The sequence below is a fragment of the Bombina bombina genome, chromosome 5, assembly GCF_027579735.1.
Source record: "Bombina bombina isolate aBomBom1 chromosome 5, aBomBom1.pri, whole genome shotgun sequence".
NCBI lineage: Eukaryota > Metazoa > Chordata > Amphibia > Anura > Bombinatoridae > Bombina > Bombina bombina.
In genome coordinates this window covers 1,109,231,185-1,109,257,492 of record NC_069503.1, presented here as the reverse complement: position 1 = coordinate 1,109,257,492, position 26,308 = coordinate 1,109,231,185, and the positions used below count along the sequence as shown (strand labels likewise).

The following is a 26,308-nucleotide window of genomic DNA, read 5'->3' as shown; positions in this document are numbered from 1 at the left end:
ATTCAGCTGCAGGAGTGCAGCCCCCAACCCATAACTGCTTGCATCAGCACTAACCACAGTCTTTTTGGAAGGGTCGTAGAACCCCAGCACTGGGGCAGACCCCAGCAGGGACTTGGCATGCAGGAACGCTTTTTCTTGTGAGGGTCCCCAGACCCAGGCAACATCTTTCTTAAGCAACTCTGTGATAGGGTGTAAAACTGTAGATAAATCTGGAAGAAACTTGCCCACGTAATTTACAAGGCCCAATATCTGTCTCAGCTCATGTACATCAGAAGGGCTTTTCATCTGTTCAATAGCCCGAATTTTCTCGGGGTCCGGCTTGATTCCATCCCCGTTGATGATATGCCCAAAGTAGCATAATTCAGTTTTCCTAAAATGACATTTTTCTTTATTCAGCTTCAGCCCAGACTCTTTGATAGCCTGCAGCACACAACTCAAACGCTGATCATGCTCCTCCACTGTAGACCCATACACTAGAATGTCGTCCATGACGACCGCAGTGCCCACGTGGCCACTCAGGAGAGAACTCATTTCCCTTTGAAAGATTTCAGGAGCGGAGGATATCCCAAAGGGGAGTCTGCAGAAGCAGAACCGACCTACCGGTGTGATAAACGTAGTCAGTCTGCGGCACTTTGGATCCTGGGGGATCTGCCAAAAGCCGCTAGAAGCATCTAATGTGGAAAAGAACTTCGCCCCAGCCAGCTTCGGGGCTATATCTTCCAATGTCGGCAGCACAAATCTCTCCCTCTTCACTGCCTCATTCAACCTTTTCAGGTCCACACAGATGCGCACCTTTCCGTTTTTCTTTGCAACTGGAACAATAGGGGCACACCAATCAGTTGCTTCAACAACCTCTTCAATAACCCCCATAGACTTCATGTGCATGAGCTCTTTCTCCACTTGAGGCATGAGCGGGAACGGAATTCTACGAGGAGTAGAAATACTGTATGGGACTGCGTCACTTTTAAGTGCTATACGGACAGGTTTGCAGTTCAGTAGGCCCAACTCGCCAAACATATCTTCAGAGATCTCATTCACTCTGGCCACGAGGCCCAAGTCACAAGCTGCTTTTCTGCTCAATAAACTGTTAACACACTGACCTCGGATCACATGCACCCACATGGTGAACTTCCTTTGTTTGTACTCACAGCTGGCAAGAAATTTCCCCACACAATCAATACGGCCACCAGGACTATGGACATTTGTAGTAACCTTCGCCAGCTGGGGCTGTCGAGGCAGTTTCATGAATTCAGCAAAAGACATTACAGTGATATCTGCTCCTGTGTCAATCTTAAAATCAACTTTGGCTCCCATTACAGTAAAAGTAACTTTCCAATCTTCCTCTGAGCTTGTCCGTTCCACAACAGACCCCACAAAAGACACTTCCTGACCCTCCTGGTCACTGTCCACCTGCATCTCCTTAATGTATACCACTTCAAAATGGCCTATTCTGTTACATTTTCTGCATCTTTTATCTCTGGCCGGGCATATAGCACTCTGATCATGAGCCCGGTAGCACCGTGTGCATCGGCCATGTTGCGCCCATCCACTTCTAGGCCTTTCCAGTACTTTAGATCTACCGCTCACACTGTGCCTTTCACTAGTAATTTTCCTAGACTGTTGCACTTCATCCACAATACTGTCAGACCTCAGATCAGCACTTTGCTTTTTCACCAGTTCACTCTGGCGGGCCATCCTAATAGCCCCGTCTAACGTTAAATCAGGCTCTAACTGCAGCTTCAGGGAGACTTCAGCATCTGCAATTCTAATAACTATTCTGTCTCTGATTTGCTCTTCTTTAGCAACACCAAACTCACAGAATTCAGCTAATTCATACAGGCTGCGCACAAATGACTCCACAGATTCTCCCACACGCTGATTACGTTTGTGAAAACAAGCTCTCTCATGAATCACATTTCTTTTAGGCACAAAGTGGGCACTGAGTTTATCCATAACTATATCAAAGTTAACTTCTTCCCCTTCTTGTAAAGTAAAAGCATTGAACACTGGCTCTACATCTTTCCCCATGGAGTATAAAAGAGAATTAACTTGTACTTCACCACTCTCCTTGTTCAGTTTGGATGCAATCCTGAAGCGCTGAAACCGCTGACGCCATGTGGGCCAAGCTGCCGGCTGAGAAAAGTCAAAAGGCTCAGGTGGGGTAAACTTTGACATTGCAATCGATCAGGAACAGAAGCGCAGTCCAGAACTTCTGACACCATGTCATGAGATGCAGGACATATGCAGGACACAGCAATGATGGTACAACTCTATTTTATTGCAGAGCATAACAATACACATCTGGTCAGGTTGATTGTACTAAACTAACTGCGACACAGACACCGGACCTAAGCCCCGCCCACATACTAGTGACATCACATCCTGCTCTCATCACAATGATTATTCGTTAAAATGATTAATAACATTTCTGGGACGTTGAAGAAGTATCTAAAAATAGCACTCTATTGGCTATGGATTCTATATGAAACCCCTAGCTAATGTGATATTATATATAATATATTTCACATAATTTGTTATGAGACTGTAAGAAAGACTAAATAGTAGTCTTAATTACAAATGTACTTGTAAATCTAACCCTAAAGAAGGAATATTGGGTTATATTAAATAATTGGTTCATAACTAGATGGTTTTAACAATGCTAAAAATAGATAGATATGACTAATGGATAAATTATGTTAAAAACATTTTCTTATGAAGTGTTGTAGGAAAAATTCTTTTTTAACTCATTTTTTAAATCCTTTTTAATTAGGGAGGGATAGGTTATGCTTAAATAAATGAAGCATAAACAGTTTTAGCAAACCTTTGGTGGGAACAAAGAGGAGAGAGTGGAGTATATAGAAATAAACTATATTACTAAATGTATGCTATAGGGACTAATAAACAGAACCCTATAAATTGTTGGTTTGGTTATTATTGGATTCAAAGTGATTTTATCAATATTACTGATGAACCTAAGATATGATGCTGTGTATATAAAGTGTGTTGATGTTAGTTTTATCTGTTTAGGAAAGCAATATATGAAAGTTATTTATGATATAAAGATGAAACATATATTACTTACTCTATATATAGATTAACATCATATCTTTTGTTCATACCTTGTGGTGCTCTAGTTTGCAACATGAATATCCAATATACTTCTCTTTTTGATAACATCTTATTTCTGTCACCCCCTAGTGGATTGTTTGTTATGTGTTCTACGGCTTTAAATGTAAAATGACTAAGTTTATTGTCATGTGTGTGAAAGTGTTTCGCCACAGGTGTCCTAGGGAATTCCTCTTCTATAGATAAGAGATGTTCTCTTATACGGTCCTTCAGTGGGCGTGTCGTGATTCCTATATATTGTTGTTGACAATGTGTACATGTAATTAGATATATTATGTGAGTGGACGTACAGTCCATTCTATCAGTTATTGGATATGATTTATGTGTTTCTGAAGAGCTAAACGTTAAACATTTTTCAGTATATTTACAACTTTTGCATGGTACATGGCCACATCTGTAATTACCTTTGGTGGGGGTTAGCCAATTGGTGGTTGGTAGAATTTTTTTATGAAATTTATGTGTGATCTTGTCACGTATAGTTGGTGCTTTTTTGGCTACAAATCTTATATGTTTCTGTAATTTGTTTCTCAAAGTGATATCACTATTGAGAACTGGTAAATATTTCTTAATAATCTTTGTAATGGTATAGAATTGATTGCTATATTTTGTTACAAAGCAAATATCTTCTGTAAATGTGAAGTTTTTATTGAGATATATATATATAAAATATCTAAAGCTAAAACCATCAGGACATTTACCATGTTTAGGAGATTTAGGGACAGATTACAAGTGGAATGCTAAATATCGCTTTCATTAAAGCGATATATTTGTGCTCCACTGTGCAATACCAGCTCACGCTAATGTGCAATGGTGTTACATGTTGTCAGCAATGCTCGCGTTCACATTGCTGGGAAGTATTACACTTATGAGAGTGCGCTTTTATTGGAGCCTCATTCTGATGCCGTCAGAGACGACATGAAAACCTAAGCGCAGTGGAGGGGGTTATATGATTATATACATAAATATTTATGTTTTAATATGTGTATATATAAGCATATGCATATATATTCACTGGGAACACACAGACCACAATGTACTTTTCCGTGCTGTTTTTTTCTAACACCCCACTCCCACCAACTTTACCCCCAAAATACTGCCTAGTGCAGTTATTTTATTAAAAAATAAAGATGCTGCTATCTTTATTTTTTAATAAAATGCACTACACTGTATTTTATGGCATTTGGGGCACATTTATAAAATTAACCAGAATTCTGATCTCTGGTTAATTTTATAAAAACTAATAGTTACCGCAAGGTTGCGGTAGCAATAACCAGCCACTTGTAATGGCTGGTTAATTATTGTGCAGCCGCAAATGGTCGTGATAATTTTGTGCTCCGTTTGTAATCTAGCTCAAAATTATTTCTACAATTTCTCGTGAATACATAGTTTGACTCATTTCCAAAAAACAACATGTAAAAAAAATGAATATATTCCAGTCTGTTTTAACTTTTTAAAACTGGACATTGGTCCAAAAACAAACAAAAAGTAAGACAAGCAATTAATTGGCCCTCACTTATGACTAAGGACATATTAATGGCTTGGAATAATTATTATTACAATCAATTTAAACTCATTGCCAAAAATTGATAATATCCCTAAAAACATTTGAATATCCTAGACTCTCTTTTTAACAGCATAGACATCCCCCCCCCCACTTGTAGGCTTCTTAACATAGCCATAAAAAGGCATTAAAAGATTATTCATGTTGTGTAATAAAATGTCATGCTAACTCCGAGCAGAGATTGCCGTGTTCAGTATAATTAAGATGTTACATTGTGTACCAAATGTCAAATCTTCTTTAGTTACAGTTAATAATGTACTGTACCTTTGAGACTTTAATTTGTTTTTTTTGGATCCTATATGCATAATTTTTCTCTTGGTAATATTAAATTAAATATCCCATTTGTTTGCCCAGTTCTCAAGGTTTTTAATATCACTGTTCATTTGATCAACCCCTGTAACATCAACTCTGTTATACATTTTTGTATCATCAGCAAACAAGAAAATCTTCCCCTGAAGCCCACTTCCAATATCACTCTTTGGAAACATAATAGTTAAATAATATAAACAATATTAGAACACAATAATTATGTACATACTGTATCTACTGCACGATTATTTATTAAATTAGATTTTTATATGGGAGGATTTGTTTTATGAAAGTTAGGAAAAGAGAAAAATCCATAGAAGCTAGTTTAACGCACCTCCAGTGCATATACACTGACCCAAACGATCAAACACAAGAAAAACCCACCCCTTTAGGCATAGTTCATCGGAGCAAAAAAAGCCAATACCTCAGCTCCTGAGTTATACTCCGTCCTTCCTTGCGGTCACAGTAGAGGTGGATACATATGCCTCCCGGATCGCCTTAGGTGACAATGGACTATAGCGTCCTCACCACTTGTGGCATCTTCCTCTGGCGTATCCCTCTGCTCTCAATGGTCCTCAGTGACATCATCAGGGGTTGTCTGATCGCGGAAGAGATTCCAATCACGGAATAGACAATGCTATTGGAAAACAGGACTGACTGGTCAAGGTAAGATGCATACAAGGAGAAAAGTCTGGTTTCCTTAAAATAATTTACTTTATTGGAAAAAATTAAAACTATCCAAACGGATGTCACAGCTGCATATAAGAATCACAGTGTGGCGTATACCAAATGGCTTTGTTTTATCCCTTAAAAGAAAAAAGAAGTTGCTTATCACATAATAGGATACAATCAAATAACAACAGGAAATATAACAACCTCTAGTTAGCCATTTTAGCTAGAAAAAGCATCATAAGTTGAATAGGATCATGGAGGTGAAGCTGAAGAGGGAGATGTTGTGTCTTTTGTAATTTTTCTTGCTGCGTGTGTACTGTATAAAGGTAACAATTATTAATTGTTTGTCTTACTGCCTGCAGCTGGAGCGAACACCTTTACACATTGCTGCGGAACAAGGTTACAACAACATCGTTGAAATTCTCACTGAAAAGTTCCGATCCAATGTTTTAGCTCGCACTAAGGTGAGTAGCTATTAATAGTTTTGCATTCGCTGTGTAAGGGTCAGATTAAAGGTGAACATTATTTAAAGCGATACTAGAACCACATTTTTTCTTTCATGATTCAGATAGTGCATGCAATTTTAAGCAACTTTCTAATTTACTCCTATTACCTATTTTTTCTTCATTCTCTTGCTATCTTTATTTAAAAAGCAGGCATGTAAAGTTTAGGAGCCAGCCCACTTTTGGTTCAGAACCTGGGTTACGCTTGCTTATTGGTTGGCTGAATGTAGTCACCAATAAGCAAGCTCCTAAGCTTTAGATTCCTGCTTTTTCAATAAAGATAGCAAGAGAACAAAGGAAAATTGATAATAGGAACATTAGTACATTTGAAATTTACTTAAAATTGCTGCTCTATCTGAATCATGAATGAAAAAATTTGGGTTTTGTATCCCTTTAATGCTCCTGCTCAAGCGTTAACTGCACTAGAAGTACGTTTTTTTGCGTGTGTCAGGTTGCGCTCGTATTACAAGTTAAGTGTAAACTGTTTTTGCTTGCTCGCTAACTCGACCAGCGTAAAAAAAAACTAACTTGCAATATCATGCGCTCGAAAACCTATTCCCCCATAGAAGTCAAAGGAGCAAAAAAAGTGGAAAAACCCTAACATCCTAATTGTGCGCAAACACGATCGCATATTCTCAAGTGCACTAACCCGACATGAAAATATCAATATTTCACATTTCAATGTTCTTCACATAGCAGAATATGTTCTTTATTCATAAATACATATTTCTACATATATCTGATTGCATTTTGGTACATATAGATACATACATAATTATTTATAGATATAGATACATACATAATTATTTATAGATATAGATATATACATAATTATTTATAGATATAGATATATACATAATTATTTATAGATATAGATACATACATAATTATTTATAGATATAGATATATACATAATTATTTATAGATATAGATACATACATGATTATTTATAGATATAGATATATACATAATTATTTATAGATATAGATATATACATAATTATTTATAGATATAGATATATACATAATTATTTATAGATATAGATACATACATGATTATTTATAGATATAGATATATACATAATTATTTATAGATATAGATATATACATAATTATTTATAGATATAGATATATACATAATTATTTATAGATATAGATATATACATAATTATTTATAGATATAGATACATACATAATTATTTATAGATATAGATACTGTGACCTGGGATCTTGGAAACACACAGTCCTCAAAGCTGGAAACACCACACAAGGTTGTAGCTTTATAAAATACAGTCTGTTTATTATCAGGTCTGGCAAAAACAGGCAAAATAAACATAAACAAAACAAAAGAGGCTTGCTCCACTGAGCACTTACTAACAAGTACAACTGTCTGCACTAAGTAGCTTTTCACAAAAGTAATATTGCACAGACCTTTCAAACTTTGTCCTTTAGATATAATTCCTCTCAGTCTCTCAGGAGAGTGTTTGCAGTTTTCCTTTACTGCTGGCAAAAATCTACCTCTCAAACCCTGACTGGGGATTTTATTAGCACCTGCTGTCAATTACCATATGCAGGTGAGTAGCTAGCTGAGTCAGACAGAATTCCTGGACTGGACTTTTTGACATAATGTGCTACCTGCAAACTGCGGGGTGGAGCACTGGCCCACCCTACTCTCCAAATACTCCACCCCAGGGACCCAGAAATAAATCACATATTTTCTCTATGTGGCAAACAAACATAACAATTCTCCCTGGGGTTGTCAGACCATACCCCGCACTGCAGCACTTTTGAGGGAATATAGACACCTTCCATTACTATGCCTTGGGTTCTGTCACACATCCTCCCCGCCAGCTCAGACCTAGTGGGGTGAGCGACCATGGCCAAAAGCGTATGCATACGTGAAAGGCCATCAGCATTACCCTGTTTACTTCCTGCCCTGTGTTCTACTGAGAAGAGATAGGGTTGCAAACTAAGGAACCAGCGTGTAACTCTACTATTATTATCCTTATTTTGACTCATCCATTTGAGAGGTGCATGATCAGTAACTAGTCTAAATTTTCTGCCCAACAAATAATATTTGAGAGTTTCAACAGCCCATTTAATTGCTAGACACTCCTTTTCAACAATCGAATAGTTCTTTTCTCTAGGTTGAAGTTTACGGCTCAGGTATAGTATTGGGTGCTCTTCACTTTGACTTTCCTGGGAAAGCACTGCTCCAAGCCCTACATCAGAGGCATCCGTCTGTAAAACAAACTCCTTTGAAAAATCAGGGGTGACTAACACTGGTTGTCTACAGATGGCTTCCTTGAGATTTTGAAATGCCTGTTCAGCTTCAGAGGACCATTTCACTATTACTGTAGCTTTTGCTTTAGTGAGGTCAGTTAAAGGACCTGCTATAGTAGCAAAGTTGGAGATAAACCTTCTGTAGTAGCCAACAAGCCCAAGAAATGTTCTGACCTGTTTCTTCATCATAGGTCGTGGCCAATTCCTTATGGCTTCAACTTTAGCAAGTTGTGGCTTTACTATTCCTCTTCCAATGGAATAGCCAAGATACTTCGCCTCCTCCAAGCCAATGGTACATTTACTCGGATTTGCTGTCAGACCGGCATTTCTTATGGAATTAAGGACAGCTTGCACTTTTGGCAAGTGAGACTCCCAATCTTCGCTATGTATGACCACGTCATCTAAGTAAGATGCAGCATAATGAGCATGTGGCCTTAAGATCCGGTCCATCATTCTTTGAAATGTTGCTGGAGCACCATGTAGGCCAAAAGGTAACACCTTGTATTGGAAGAGCCCATCTGGAGTAGAGAAGGCAGTCTTTTCCTTTGCCCGTCCTGTAAGCGGCACTTGCCAATAACCCTTGGTCAAATCCAATGTGGTAAGGTACCTGGCTCTCCCGAGTCTCTCCACAAGTTCATCAACCCTTGGCATGGGGTATGCATCAAACTTGGATATTGCATTCAGCTTCCGGTAATCATTACAAAACCTGATTGTGCCATCAGGCTTTGGTACAAGCACAATTGGGCTACTCCAGTCACTTTGGGATTCTTCAATTACCCCAAGGTCCAGCATTTTCTTTACTTCCAATTTGATTGCTTCCCTCCGGGCTTCAGGTATTCTATATGGCTTTAGATTTATCCTTTTTCCCGGTTCAGTGACAATGTCATGCTCTATTATCGTAGTTCTTCCTGGGACTGAGGAGAAAACATCTTTATTTAATCTGATGAAGTCTGTTACCTCCCTCTTCTGGTGTATAGTCAGGGTTTCTGAGATATTGACTACGGGTTCATGCTCCTCCATTGTAGGGAGGTCTGCTGTTTTTATAGCCACAAGTGTTTCTCTTTCTTTCCACGGTTTAAGTAAATTCACATGGTAAATCTGTACCTCCTTTCGCCTCCCAGGCTGTCTTACTATGTAATTTACTTCCCCCACTCTGTCAATGACTTCATATGGCCCATGCCATGTTGCCAAAAATTTGTTCTCTACAGTGGGAACCAGGACTAGTACTCTGTCTCCTGGATTAAACACACGAACCCTGGCATTTCTATTATAGCTCTTCTGCTGGTGCTGTTGGGCATTTTCCATGTGTTCTCTAACTATGGGCATAATAGCTTTCATCCGATCCTGCATCTGAGTTATATGTTCAATCACACTTCTGTGAGGGGTTGACTCCTGTTCCCAAGTCTCCTTAGCTATGTCTAGCAACCCTCTGGGGTGTCTTCCATACAAAAGTTCAAAGGGTGAAAACCCAGTAGAAGCTTGAGGGACCTCTCGGATGGAAAACATTAAATAAGGCAAAAGGAAATCCCAGTTTTTTCCATCTTTATCAATTACTTTTTTGAGCATAGCCTTTAGTGTTTTATTAAATCGCTCTACCAGACCATCAGTTTGTGGGTGATATACGGATGTTTTCAGATGCTTTATATGAAGAAGATTACACAACTCCTTTGTAATTCTCGACATAAATGGAGTGCCTTGGTCTGTTAATATTTCTTTGGGAATCCCAACACGGCTGAACATTAACATTAACTCCTTAGCAATTGCTTTTGCTGAAGTAGTACGCATGGGTATTGCCTCAGGGTAACGTGTAGCATAGTCTACTATTACCAATATATACTGGTGCCCCCTTGCAGACTTTACAAGAGGACCCACAAAATCCATACCAATGCGTTCAAATGGGACCTCAATTATGGGTAAGGGCACCAAGGGGCTACGGTATGCTGTAAGAGGGGCAGTTAATTGGCATTCAGGACAAGAAGAACAATAATTTGTGATAGATGCCATTACACCTGGCCAATAAAACCTCCTAAGAATTCTCTCTCTGGTTTTTTCAATCCCCAAGTGCCCCCCAAGTATGTGGCTATGTGCCAGATTTAATACAGTGTGTCAATATGCCTGGGGTACTAACAGCTGTTTGACAGACTCCTTTTTCCCAACTCTGTACAATAAATCATTTTCCACTTCAAAGTATGGATAGGTGAGTGCTTTATCAGTATTAATGGGGGTGCCATTTCTTACGGAAATATAGTTTCTAGCCGCAGCTAAAGTTGGATCCTCCCATTGTGCAGCCCTAAAGTTACTTGGGCTAACCTCTAGGTCAGTTATTTCTACATCAGGTTCAGATATATTAGATTGACCTGTATTATTCTGTTCAGTATTACCTCCAACCAGGGTTTCCATAGGGGTTGAGTGTTTCCCTCTACCAGGAGTTATTTTGTCTAAGTCATCCCCCAATAAATCAGAAAAGGGAAAGTCACAAACAGCGCCCTCTACTGAATCCGGTGAATTTTCCTCAGCAGCATCCCATAGATTCAAAAAATGGGGAAAATCTCTGCCTATTATCATTTCATGGACTAATTTATCCACTAAACCAACTCTATGATTTATAGGGCCATTTTGAGTTTCAATAAGTACTTTAGCAGTTGGATACTTGTGTATGTCCCCATGGACACAAGCAATATCTAGGTTCTGGTAATTATCAATAGGAGTATTTCTCAACAGACCCCTGTCTATGAGCGTAACCATGCTACCAGAGTCCAGCAAAGCTTTAATTTCATTTCCCTCCACCCTTACAGTGCACCAAGTGTGGCCATTTAAACAATAATTTTTGGTAATTACATATACTGAGCGAGAGTACAATGAATAATTGTCTCTCATATTGCCAACATTACATTCCATAGCAACATCATTCTCAGGGCAGTCCTTTGCAAAATGTCCATACTCTTTACATTGAAAACATTTAATATTAGCATTAGACAACATCTTTGAGGCTATTGTGGACCCTTCCTGCCTCACAAAACTCTTGTCCCTTGCTGTAATGTCTCTCGGGTTGTAAAAACCCATCTGCTCCTCCCGATACCCCCTTTTCCCCGGAACAGTCTTACCCAATTTACTGGGACTCTGGATCTTCGGGGTTCTAGGTCTTTCCTGGTTGGGGATTTGTAGAAACTCTCCGGCAGTCAAATAGCGTTCCACCAGGGCAACTAGACCGTCAGCAGTTTTAGGTTCACTCTGGCTGACCCACCGCCGCAGGGAAACAGGCAATCCTCGCAGGAACCGGTCCATCACGAGCTGTTCCACAATGTGACTAGCTGAGTTGACCTCTGGCTGTAGCCATTTCCTGGCAAGATGTATCAAGTCAAACATCTGTGACCGCACGGCTTTGTCTTGACTGTAAGTCCAGGAGTGAAATCGCTGGGCCCTTACTGCTGTCGTTACTCCCAGGCGGGCCAAGATTTCTGTTTTTAGCTTTTTATAGTCACTGGCCTGCTCAGGCTCCAAATCATAATATGCCTTCTGAGGTTCTCCACTCAGAAATGGCGCAAGGAGACTTGCCCATTCAGACGCAGGCCACCCTTCTCTTTCGGCTGTCCTTTCAAAAGCCATCAGGTAAGCCTCCACATCATCTGTAGCCACCATCTTTTGCAAATAGTTACTCACTCTCAGAGTCTTAGAACTGTGTGGAATTTCTGCAGCACACCTGCCCAGTCTTTCAGATAGGCCTCGAATCTCCTGCTGCATGGTACGTGTGATATTCTGCTGTTCCTCTCTTTGTGTTAATACCAGTTTTTGTAGCACTGCAATATTTTCTTGCTGGCTGGCAGTAGCTTGCTGCTGTGTGGCAGTGGCCTGTTGCTGTGAGGCCATAGCCTGTAGTAAAGCCTTTACAACTTCCTCCATTTTAAGTGTGGTATTGTTTCCTTAACAGACTATCAGTGTGTTGCCCGCATTCTCCACCATATGTGACCTGGGATCTTGGAAACACACAGTCCTCAAAGCTGGAAACACCACACAAGGTTGTAGCTTTATAAAATACAGTCTGTTTATTATCAGGTCTGGCAAAAACAGGCAAAATAAACATAAACAAAACAAAAGAGGCTTGCTCCACTGAGCACTTACTAACAAGTACAACTGTCTGCACTAAGTAGCTTTTCACAAAAGTAATATTGCACAGACCTTTCAAACTTTGTCCTTTAGATATAATTCCTCTCAGTCTCTCAGGAGAGTGTTTGCAGTTTTCCTTTACTGCTGGCAAAAATCTACCTCTCAAACCCTGACTGGGGATTTTATTAGCACCTGCTCTCAATTACCATATGCAGGTGAGTAGCTAGCTGAGTCAGACAGAATTCCTGGACTGGACTTTTTGACATAATGTGCTACCTGCAAACTGCGGGGTGGAGCACTGGCCCACCCTACTCTCCAAATACTCCACCCCAGGGACCCAGAAATAAATCACATATTTTCTCTATGTGGCAAACAAACATAACAATTCTCCCTGGGGTTGTCAGACCATACCCCGCACTGCAACACTTTTGAGGGAATATAGACACCTTCCATTACTATGCCTTGGGTTCTGTCACAATACATACATGATTATTTATAGATATAGATACATACATGATTATTTATAGATATAGATATATACATAATTATTTATAGATATAGATATATACATAATTATTACATACATGATTATTTATAGATATAGATACATACATGATTATTTATAGATATAGATATATACATAATTATTTATAGATATAGATATATACATAATTATTTATAGATATAGATATATACATAATTATTTATAGATATAGATACATACATGATTATTTATAGATATAGATACATACATAATTATTTATAGATATAGATACATACATAATTATTTATAGATATAGATATATACATAATTATTTATAGATATAGATACATACATGATTATTTATAGATATAGATACATACATAATTATTTATAGATATAGATATATACATAATTATTTATAGATATAGATACATACATGATTATTTATAGACATAGATACATACATAATTATTTATAGATATAGATATATACATAATTATTTATAGATTATAGATATTTACATAATTATTTATAGATATAGATATATACATAATTATTTATTGATATAGATACATACATGATTATTTATAGATACATACATGATTATTTATAGATATAGATATATACATAATTATTTATAGATATAGATATATACATAATTAATTATTTATAGATATAGATATATACATAATTATTTATAGATATAGATACATACATGATTATTTATAGATATAGATACATACATGATTATTTATAGATATAGATATATACATAATTATTTATAGATATAGATATATACATAATTATTTATAGATATAGATATATACATAATTATTTATAGATATAGATACATACATAATTATTTATAGATATAGATACATACATGATTATTTATAGATATAGATATATACATAATTATTTATAGATATAGATATATACATAATTATTTATAGATATAGATACATACATGATTATTTATAGATATAGATACATACATAATTATTTATAGATATATATATATATATACATAATTATTTATAGATATAGATATATACATAATTATTTATAGATATAGATATATACATAATTATTTATAGATATAGATACATACATAATTATTTATAGATATAGATACATACATGATTATTTATAGATATATATACATAATTATTTATAGATATAGATATATACATAATTATTTATAGATATAGATATATACATAATTATTTATAGATATAGATACATACATGATTATTTATAGAAATAGATACATACATGATTATTTATAGATATAGATATATACATAATTATTTATAGATATAGATATATACATAATTATTTATAGATATAGATACATACATGATTATTAATAGATATAGATATATACATAATTATTTATAGATATAGATATATACATAATTATTTATAGATATAGATATATACATAATTATTTATAGATATAGATGTATACATAATTATTTATAGATATAGATACATACATAATTATTTATAGATATAGATATATACATAATTATTTATAGATATAGATATATACATAATTATTTATAGATATAGATACATACATAATTATTTATAGATATAGATACATACATGATTATTTATAGATATAGATATATACATAATTATTTATAGATATAGATACATACATAATTATTTATAGATATAGATATATACATAATTATTTATAGATATAGATATATACATAATTATTTATAGATATATACATAATTATTTATAGATATAGATACATACATGATTATTTATAGATATAGATATATACATAATTATTTATAGATATAGATATATACATAATTATTTATAGATATAGATACATACATGATTATTTATAGATATAGATACATACATGATTATTTATAGATATAGATATATACATAATTATTTATAGATATAGATACATACATGATTATTTATAGATATAGATACATACATGATTATTTATAGATATAGATATATACATAATTATTTATAGATATAGATATATACTTAATTATTTATAGATATAGATATATACATAATTATTTATAGATATAGATATATACATAATTATTTATAGATATAGATACATACATGATTATTTATAGATATAGATACATACATGATTATTTATAGATATAGTTATATACATAATTATTTATAGATATAGATATATACATAATTATTTATAGATATAGATATATACATAATTATTTATAGATATAGATATATACATAATTATTTATAGATATAGATACATACATGATTATTTATAGATATAGATATATACATAATTATTTATAGATATAGATGTATACATAATTATTTATAGATATAGATATATACATAATTATTTATAGATATAGATACATACATGATTATTTAAAGATATAGATATATACATAATTATTTATAGATATAGATACATACATGATTATTTATAGATATAGATATATACATAATTTTTTATAGATATAGATATATAGATAATTATTTATAGATATAGATATATACATAATTATTTATAGATATATACATAATTATTTATAGATATAGATACATACATAATTATTTATAGATATAGATATATACATAATTATTTATAGATATAGATATATACATAATTATTTATAGATATATACATAATTATTTATAGATATAGATACATACATGATTATTTATAGATATAGATACATACATGATTATTTATAGATATAGATATATACATAATTATTTATAGATATAGATATATACATAATTATTTATAGATATATACATAATTATGTATAGATATAGATACATACATGATTATATATAGATATATACATAATTATTTATAGATATAGATATATACATAATTATTTATAGATACATACATGATTATTTATAGATATAGATATATATATAATTATTTATAGATATAGATAATACATGATTATTTATAGATAGAGATACATACATAATTATTTATAGATATAGATATAAACATAATTATTTATAGATATAGATACATACATAATAATTTATAGATATAGATATATACATAATTATTTATAGATATAGATATATACATAATTATTTATAGCTTTAGATATATACATAATTATTTATAGATATAGATATATACATAATTATTTATAGATATAGATATATACATAATTATTTATAGAAATAGATACATACATAATTATTTATAGATATAGATATATACATAATTATTTAAAGATATAGATACATACATAATTATTTATAGATATAGATACATACATAATTATTTATAGATATATACAAAAGTGAAAGCAACAAAGGTACCGGCAAACTCTCAACGTAGCTTAAAACAAAAAACTTCATTCCAACAAGATTAAAAGAGCAGGTAAGCGTCTAACATGTTTCGGCGTATAGCCTTACTCATAGGGGCCTATTTATTAATGTGCGAGTGGACATGATTCAATGTAGCGTATCATGTCTGCCGCACATCGATAAATGCCGACAGCATACGCTGTCAGCATTTATCATTGCGCCAGCAGTTCTTGTGAAATGCTGGTGCAATGCCGCCCCCAGCAGATTTGCGGGCAATCGGCAGCTAGCAAAGGGTGTCAATCAACCCGATCATATTTGATCGGGTTGATTTCTGTCCACGGCCTCAGAGCAGATTGACAAGTTATGAAGCAGCGGTCTTTAGACCGCTGCTTCATAACTTCTGTTTTCCGGCGAGCCTTCAGGAGCTTGATAATTCGGCCCCATAGACTTAACCTCAATTAAGAACAGGTAGCTTTTTTAAATGAAATGCCATTATCTCATTGGGTAATACTTAGTCATCTGACTTTACATACAAATATTCTTAAAGCTACAAACACACATACAAGCGCATTGATGCAAAAATAATATAATAATAATGTTATAATATAGTTTATTACATATTGTTGAAATCGCAAATCCTAAATGATTCTTTGTAGTCATAGCAATATCAACCTGTTAGATAATAATATGGCGTCTATAATAACCTCTCAGTGTATGCAGTTATTTATGTTAATAATTAGACTTGTGTGCGGCGGAAAAATTTGTTTCAGTTCGTTTTGGAGCGATTTGGATTTTTTTTAAATTTCGTTTTAAGCTCGATTCGAATTCAGATACATTTGAATATATTTGTTTCGGATTCAAATAAATTCAGATGTATTCGTTTCGGATTCGATTCGTAAATTCAGAAGTTCGGTATGTGTTAGGTAGGATGTGCTGTGTATTAGACTAGTATTATGTACTGTATATTAGGTGTAACCCATCTGAATCAACATAAGTAGCAACCTCACAGGTACCAGATACACAATATGCACAGAGCTAGCAGAGGTATATAACCTAATATACAGTACATAATACTAGTGTAATACACAGCACATCCCACCTAAGTACCAACCTCATAGATACCAGCTACATAATGTGCCCTGCACAGAGCTAGTAGAGTGATAATATAACCTAATATACTGTACAATACTAGTGTAATTATTATTATTCCAATGCCATTCGAATGTAACAAATAAATCCAAATTAATTCGGATTCGATCCGAAGCTCCAAATTTGACAAATTCGTCCGAATTTCGATTTGGAACGAAACGCACATGTCTATATAATAATTTAGATTAGACTTTCACCAGCTATAATGTAACTAACCTATGATTGCTAATGTTGATGTAATACTGTAAGGTTAACTCTTAAGAGGAAAAAACAATACAGTAATATCTTTTAAAGAGAAATGTAAATTTTGTTATCTATGTCAGAGAACCATCTTGCATTTTTCTTTTCTTTTCCTTTTAACAATACTGTCAATGTCATTACAGGCCTGATTGAACTTCTAAATCATTGAGAGGCCAAGGCTAATGACAATGGAAACCAGTCAAGGAGAGAGTACTTAAATAAATAAATAGACACATAGGTAAATGAATGAGAATGGGTAAAAAGGATAAAATACATGTAACAATTCGCTACATATGTATTCTCAACGAAATAACTATGGACTTGTCTAGTTACTTGACACCAGCAGAATTTAATGCCTATCTATTATGCATCCTGTTATATACAGTGTCAAACCCTGTATTAGTTGTCTATAGACAATTTATTCCCAATAGTTAATAATGTTGTAACGCGAATTATAACCTCTTGGTACCCTGGTACAAAGAATGAAAATCCAGTATGCCTCTCTTTTGTGGAGAAGTTTGATCACATCACCCCCCGTTTAGGCAGGGTCACCTTCTCAATTATCATCCATCTGAACGTGGAATTGTCATTGCTGTGATCATTTATAAAATGTTTTGCTAATTCTGATGAATGTACTGAGCGTTTTATGTCCGACAAATGCTGTCTCATCCTCTCTCTGGCTTCTCGTGTACTGCAACCTACATAACATCTGTCATTGTATGTGCACCAGATCAAATAGACTACGTTTTTAATGCTGTTGTTAACGCATCTTTAAAGATTATGGGGCCTATCTATCAAGCTCCGAATGGAGCTTGACACCCCGTGTTTCTGGCAAGCCTGCAGACTCGCCAGAAACAGCAGTTATGATGCAGCGGTCACAAAGACCGCTGCTCCATAACCTGTCCGCCTGCTGTGAGCAGGCGGACAGACATCGCCGGAATTCAACCCAATCGAGTACAATCAGGTTGATTGATACTACCTGCTGGCAGCCCATGGGCGGCGAGTTTGCAGGGGGCGGTGTTGCACCAGCAGCTCTTGTGATCTGCTGGTGCAATGCTGAATACAGAGAGCGTATTGCTCTCCGTATTCAGCGAGGTCTGGCGGACCTGATCCGCACTGTCGGATCAGGTCCGCCAGACTTTGGTAAATAGAGGCCTATATGTTTTCCCTGTGGTTTTACATACAACATGGTCACTCCTATTTATAAAACTGCATGGGACGCATGGACTATATCCACACCTATACATTCCTCTGGCATTAATCCACGTATTATGTGTTGTTTGTGAGCATCTGTAGGAAAAGGTATAGCCTTCTTTTGTTATTTTTTGTAATCTATCATCAGCTGAAAGTATTGGTATATGTCTCCTAATGATATTGCAAATTTCCTCTTTGTCAGATGAGTACTGTGTAACAAACGTTATTGGTTGTATTTGTTTTTGTGTGTGTGTTTTCTTTTGTTTATCTGTGTGTGTGTCCTTCAAAAGACTACTTCTGTCTATTTGATCAACCTCACTTTTTGCCTTTAATATGACCTCTTTCTTATTACTGTCGATTAATCTATTGGTAAGATCAGTGCTCTGTTTATCATAGTCAGTTTCTTCAGAACAATTCCATTTTGTTCTGATAAATTGATCTTTCGCAATAGAATAAGGCATCTTCTTTGGGTGGTTGCTCTTCCCATGTAGGATTGTATTTTAAAATAACATAAATAAATCACTGCGCCAACAGATAAGTTGCTATAGTATAGTGGCAAATGTGAGGACACTATTATCCCTAAAATAGAAATATATAAAATTATATATTAATTAGCTGTGATAAAAATGCTCAGAATAAGTGTAAAATATTCCCAGTCAAATGCAAATAAAACACATGAATCAAGTGTAATCCGTAATTAAACCAAAAAAATACTGTGAATTCTAAATACTTAGTAACCATTCATAGAAAACAAAATGTCCAAATAAGTGTTCAAACCAAGTTGGGATTCATAACAGGTGGCAAATGGCAAGCAGCTTCTTCAAATTAATCTTGTTGGTGGCCCAAGACGATGTATCTACAGATAAAATGAAACAAAAGAAGGCGCCAACATAGTGCACAATCAGTGAGGCATGACACGCCGTTGCTGTAAGTGTTGTTATACTCACAAGATAGCAGACACTTGATAAGTGTCACAAACGCCTTCTGGACTCTTGGAGTCGTCCAGCTAACTCCCACTCCTGTGTAGTATGGATACTGGTTCCGCAGCCAACACGTCCTCTCTTATGTGCAGCCTGTGCTCTCCTGGATAGTGACCAGTACTTCAAGCTAATAATATATCCAGCAAGGCTCCAGATACAGCAAACCAGCAGATCAAACACACTAATCAGATCCAGACCAAAAGCTGGAATAAGTGTGTATGTATGGCAATGTAACCGTATTGGTAATAATAAAATAAAGTTTGTGGCACAAAGTCTTAAAAACAATAACAAGACTTTATTTGGCACAACGTTTACGTTGTGCCAAATAAAGGATTGTATTTTAACTAATGGGTTTGCGATATAATAGAATCTACACTTTTCTTAGTTACATTAGCAACAAGAGTCACATCCAGATAATTAATTTTACTTCGATCAAATTCATAAGTGAAACGCAGGCCCCAAGGATTATTATTTAGATAGCTTACTAAGCCTTCAATGTTCACAGTCTCTCCCACCCATATGAAGATCAGGTCGTCAATGAAGCATTGATAAAAATACAAATTATGGGCATATGGATTACCATCACCAAACACGTAGGCATCCTCCCACCATCCCATGACCAAATTGGCATAGGAGGGGGCAAATTTTGCCCCCATGGCTGTACCCATGTTTGGAGATAGTAATTCTGTTTGAATTCAAAATAGTTGTGAGTCAGCAAAAACGTGTGATGTTTAACAAATAATCAGCAAATTCAGGGATAAAATTAGTTTGTGAACCTAGATAATATTTGATGGCTTGAATACCCATATCATGCTGTATTGATGAGTAAAGTGAAACAACATCAATTGTTAACCAACAGAATTGTTGTTCCCAAGTGATGCTTTCCAATTTCTGGAATAAATGTTTAGTATCTCTCAAAAAACTGTCTAATTTGAAAATTAGTGGTTGGAGTATACTATCGAGCCATTCAGGTAATGGTTCACAAAGGGACCCTATTCCAGATACAATTGATCGTCCTTTAACCTCAATTAAAGATTTGTGGACTTTCGGCAATATATGAAAAATCGGTATTACCGGATTGCTGACAAACAAGTAATCAAAAGTTGAGCGATCTATATGTCCCATGTGTAAGCCATCATCAAGTAATGACTTAAGCTCCATTTGAAATTTGTAGGTGGGATTAGCTGGTAAAATTCGGTAATCACTTGTGTTATTGACCTGTCTCAGTATTTCATTAACATATGACAGTCTGTCCCACTCAATCACGCTTCCACCTTTGTCGGCTTTTTTATGATAAGTTCTTTGTTAGATTTCAAATTGTCCACAGCCAATCTCTCATCCTTTGATAGATTGGGGGGATGTTTGCTTGGCTGTGTGGACAGACATGCCAAATCAGACTCTATTCTCTTATTCACGTGTAAAGTTTCCCTGACTTCCTCAGTCCCTTCTTCATTAAATTCCTGTGCCATGTTATAGAACTTTTTTAATGTTAGAAGATGAATGAACTTGTTTACATCAATTAATGTTTGAAACATATTGAACCTTGAGCTAGGTACAAAGCCTAGGCCATAGCCTAGTACCTTAATCTCAATTTCACTGAGAGGATATTCAGTTCAATTTATTACATTCATAATACTGGGCCCCCCTTCCTCCATTATTGGTGATATTTGCTGGGTTTCTAGGCCTGCCTCAGGGGATTACGTGTCTGATTCCCTCTTTGATTTGTGCCTCTTTCTGCCCCCCCCCATCCTCTGCCTACAGGGATTCCTTGGGGTAGCTGAAAACCCTTATCTATCTCAACCAAATCTGTGTCTATGTTTGCTGAGTCAGTAGCACTTGATGTACCCTTCTGATATTTAGTGGCCTGTATTCATAGAATTGTACTGAACCTGTTCACTATTGAATGCTACCACTTTCTTCAGTGGGTTGTTGTGGCTTTAGTATAGACCTCAGTGTATTGTCTGGTTGTTCTAGTTGGTCCGTTCTTAGACTCTCACCATCAGAGCTAGAGTTACCACCTGAGTCTGTGTCATGCTTGCTATTTTGATCCACAAATGATTTTGAAGAAACAGCACACCTTTGCTTTTTCAGTGGGGCACGGAACAAAACGGACTTGCCAGGTCCCAGTCAATCCAGATTCAAAGAGTATTCCAGCCACCAAGTTTTCTTAAAAGACCTATATTTCACATAGGGTCCCAAACAAACAATGCTTGCTATTGTCTGTCAATCTATTATCTCTAAAGTATTTTTGTCGTGCATGGCATCCACGTGACCTACTTCTGGACCTTTTCTGCCAGATGTAAACTTTCCCTGTACTGAAGTCATTTTGATCTCTAAATTATTTATCATGTTTAGTTTGGATTAGATCTTTTTTAAGGGCTGCTATTGTGTCTTTTAATATTGTGTCATATTCTTTGTACTTTAGTTCTAATTTACACAAATCAAGTTCTTTCTGCAGCATCTTTATTTGTTCCCTAACTAACGAGTTGATTATGCTTAAATTCATTGATCAAAGACATTAACTTGAATGAACATTCTGATAGAGTATCATTCCATTTATCAATAAAAGTTTTATCCTCAGTCATAAATGTCGGGAACTTGTGTATTCTCAGTCCTCTTGGTATAATTTTAAGTAATTTTAAGTTTGGTGTATCTCTCTAAAGTCTACTTATCCTATTTCAGCTTTGTTTTCTTTTTCATCAAGTTTTCCATGCGTTGGAAATTGTCACCCAAAGGGTTAACATCTGTGGTATCCTTAATTATCTTTTCAAAGTGCTGCTTCAATGAATCTAAGTCTGTTAGGGAAGTAAGTGAGTAAAAGTCAGTTTGTTCAACCGAAATTGCAGGCTCCACTTAAAGGAAAAGATCCCATTGTGACAGAAGGAAAACACCAGGGAATAAACAATGAAAATCAAAAGGTAGAGATTCCCAAACAGGTATGTCCTTTTAAATCCCACTTATCAAATGTCCTTATTTTAATGTGCATCAAATGTACCCAGTTCATTATTTATTAACTTGGAACATCACTGAAATGTGCATATAGTGTGGCAAGGAGGCACAGTACTATTTATGTGAGCACCGCTCAAATGTAAAGCACACAAGCTCCTCTAGCTTGCAGAGTCCATGGAAACAAAAACAAGAAAGCTTCACACTTCAAAACAGGCTCCAGAACACAAACAATCCAATCAATGCAAAATAACTGGGATAACTGGGATTTACAATAAATTAAGATTAAGGTACTAGGCTATGGCCTAGGCTTTGTACTAAGCTCAAGGTTCAATATGTTTCAAACATTAATTGATGTAAACAAGTTCATTCGTCTTCTAACATTAAAAAAGTTCTATAACATGGCACAGGAATTTAATGAAGAAGGGACTGAGGAAGTCAGGGTAGCTTTACACGTGAATAACCAGTTTCTGGATTTTCTGAAATTAGGAATGTACATAGTTTTGCATCTTTAGAATCAAAGAGTGCACCTGAACAAGGAGTAGTTAATTCCCACATTGGCTTTAAACCCAAGTCTATTTTTTATCCGATGCAGTGCAGGGGTGACATTTTGCTAAAATTTCAGAAGAGAATAGAGCCTGATTTGGAATGTCTGTCCACACAACCAAGCAAGCATCCCCCAATCTATCAAAGGATGAAAGATTGTCTGTGGACAATTTGAAATCTAACAAATAATTTATCATAAAAACAGCCGACAAAAGTGGAAGCGTGGTTGTGTGGGACAGACTGTCATATGTTAATGAAATACTGAAACAGGTCAATAATACAAGTGATTATCAAATTTTACCAGCTAATCCCACCTACACATTTCAAATGGAGCTTAAGTCAGTACTTGATGATGGCTTACACATGGGACATATAGATCACTCGACTTTTGATTACTTGTTTGTCATCAATCCGGTAATACAGAATTTTAATAAATTGCAGAAAGTCCACAAATCTTTAATTGAGGTTAAGGGATGACCAATTGTATCCGGAATAGGGTCCCTTTGTGAACCATTATCCGAATGGCTCGATAGTATACACATCAATACCGCATGATATGGGTATTCAAGCAATCAAATATTTTCTAGGTTCACAAACTAATTTTACCCCTGAATTTATTGATTATTTGTTAAACATCACACTTTTTTTCTGACTCACAACTATTTTGAATTCAAACAGAATTACTATCTCCAAACACGGGGTACGGCCATGGGGGCAAAATTCACCCCCTCCTATGCCAATTTGGTCATGGGATGATGTGAGGATGCCTACGTGTTTGGTGATGGTAATCCATATGCCCATAATTTGTATTTTTATCAATGCTTCATTTACGACCTAATCTTCATATTGGTGGGTGAGACTGTGAACATTGAAGGCTTTGTAGGCTATCTAAATAATAATCCTTGGGGGCCTAAGTTTCACTTATGAATTTGTTCGAAGTAAAATTAATTATCTGGATGTGACTCTTGTTGCTAATGTAACTAAGAAAAGTGTAGATTCTACTATATATTAGTAGAAATGCAATCCTACATGGGAAGAGCAACCACCCAAAGAAGGTCCCTTATTCTATTGCGAAAGGTCAGTTCATCAGAACAAAACGGAATTGTTCTGAAGAAACTGACTATGATAAACAGAGCACTGTTCTGACCAATAGATTAATCTACAGAGGTAATAAGAAAGAGGTCAAATTAAAGGCAAAATGTGAGGTTGATCAAATAGACAGAAGTAGTCTTTTTAAGGACACACACAGAGATAAACAAAAGAAAACACACACACAAAAACAAACACAACCAATAACTTTTGTTACACAGTACTCATCTGACTATGAGGAAATTTGCAATATCATTAGGAAACATATACCAATCCTTTCAGCTGATGTTAGATTACAAAAAAATAACAAAAGAAGGCTATCGCTTTCCTTACAGATGGGGCTGTCACTCTTGGCAACATACTCTCACCCAGTGAGCTTCGCTCACAAACAACACATAATACAAGTGTTGGAGTGACCATTTTGTATGTAAAACCATAGGAAAATCATATAATATTGAAAGATGCGTTAACTGCAGGAGTAAAAACGTAGTCTATTTGATCTGGTGCACATGCAATGGCAGATATTATGTAGGTTGCAGTACACGAGAAGCCAGAGAGAGGATGAGACAGCACTTGTTGGACATAAAACGCTCAGTACATTCATCAGAGTTAGCAAAACATTTGATAAATGATCACAGCAACGACAATTCCACATTCAGATGGATGATTTGATCGAACTTCTCCGCAAAAGAGAGGCATACTGGATTTTCACTCTTTGTACCAGGAGGTTATAATTCGCTATACGACGTTATTAACTTTTGGGAATAAATTGCCCATAGACAACTAATACAGGGTTTGACCCTGTATATTGCAGGAAGCATAATAGATAGGCATTAAATTTTGCTGATGTCAAGTAAATAGACAAGTCCATAGTTATTCTGTTGAGAATACATATGTAGTGAATTGTTACATGTATTTTATCCTTTTTACCCATTCTCATTCATTTACCTATGTGTCTCTATTTATTTATTTATTTAAGTACTCTCTCCTTATCTGGTTGTCATTAGCCTTGGCCTCTCACTGATTTAGAAGTTCAATCAGAGAGATTATTACTCTGGCCAGTAATGACATTGAATGTATTGTTAAAATAAAAAGAAAAGAAAAATGCAAGATGGTTCTCTGAGATAGTTAACAAAATTTACATTTCTCTTTAAAAGGTATTACCATATTGTTTTTTCCTCTTAAGAGTTAACCTTACAATATTATATCAACATTAGCAATCATAGGTTAGTTACATTATAGCTGGTAAAAATCTAATCTGAATTATTAACATATATGAGGTTATTATAGACGCCATATTATTATAGGTTCAAATTGCTATGACTACAAAGAATCATTTAGGATTGGCGACTTCAACAATATGGGGCCTATCTATCAAGCTGTCAACCTAAAATATGCCGGAATTCCGCATAGTAATTGTTGCGAGATTTATCCGACCTAGTTATCAAAGCCTACAGACTGGCAAATGTTGAAATTCGTGACCTAACATACAAACCGACGATCTCAATCCGACGCAGATCGATGCTTACGTCATTACATATGTTCCAATACACATTCGGCTCTATCTGACACTTTTTCCCAGTTATCAAACTTTTACGCTCGTGGCTATTCGGACACATAGTACCTGGTTTTCAATCCGCCACCCTGGAGGCCGTGGACGCCATAGAAATCAATGGGAGTCTGAAAGCAGTGAAAGCTTATGTTCAATGCGGCAAGACAAAGAAATATAACCCATTGATTTCTATGGTAGAAAACAAGTAACATTTACACCTAACACCCTAACATAAACCCTGAGTCTAAACACCCCT

General features: G+C 35.3%; 1 protein-coding gene across 1 annotated transcript in view; it reads left to right on the top strand.

Annotated features, from left to right (window-relative positions):
* LOC128661735 (ankyrin-3-like) overlaps positions 1-26,308 on the top strand; it is a 410,167-nt gene that overhangs the window by 37,861 nt on the left and 345,998 nt on the right. Inside the window, 1 exon segment of the mRNA XM_053715956.1 lies at positions 6,031-6,132. Coding sequence (XP_053571931.1) covers positions 6,031-6,132 — 102 coding nt within the window.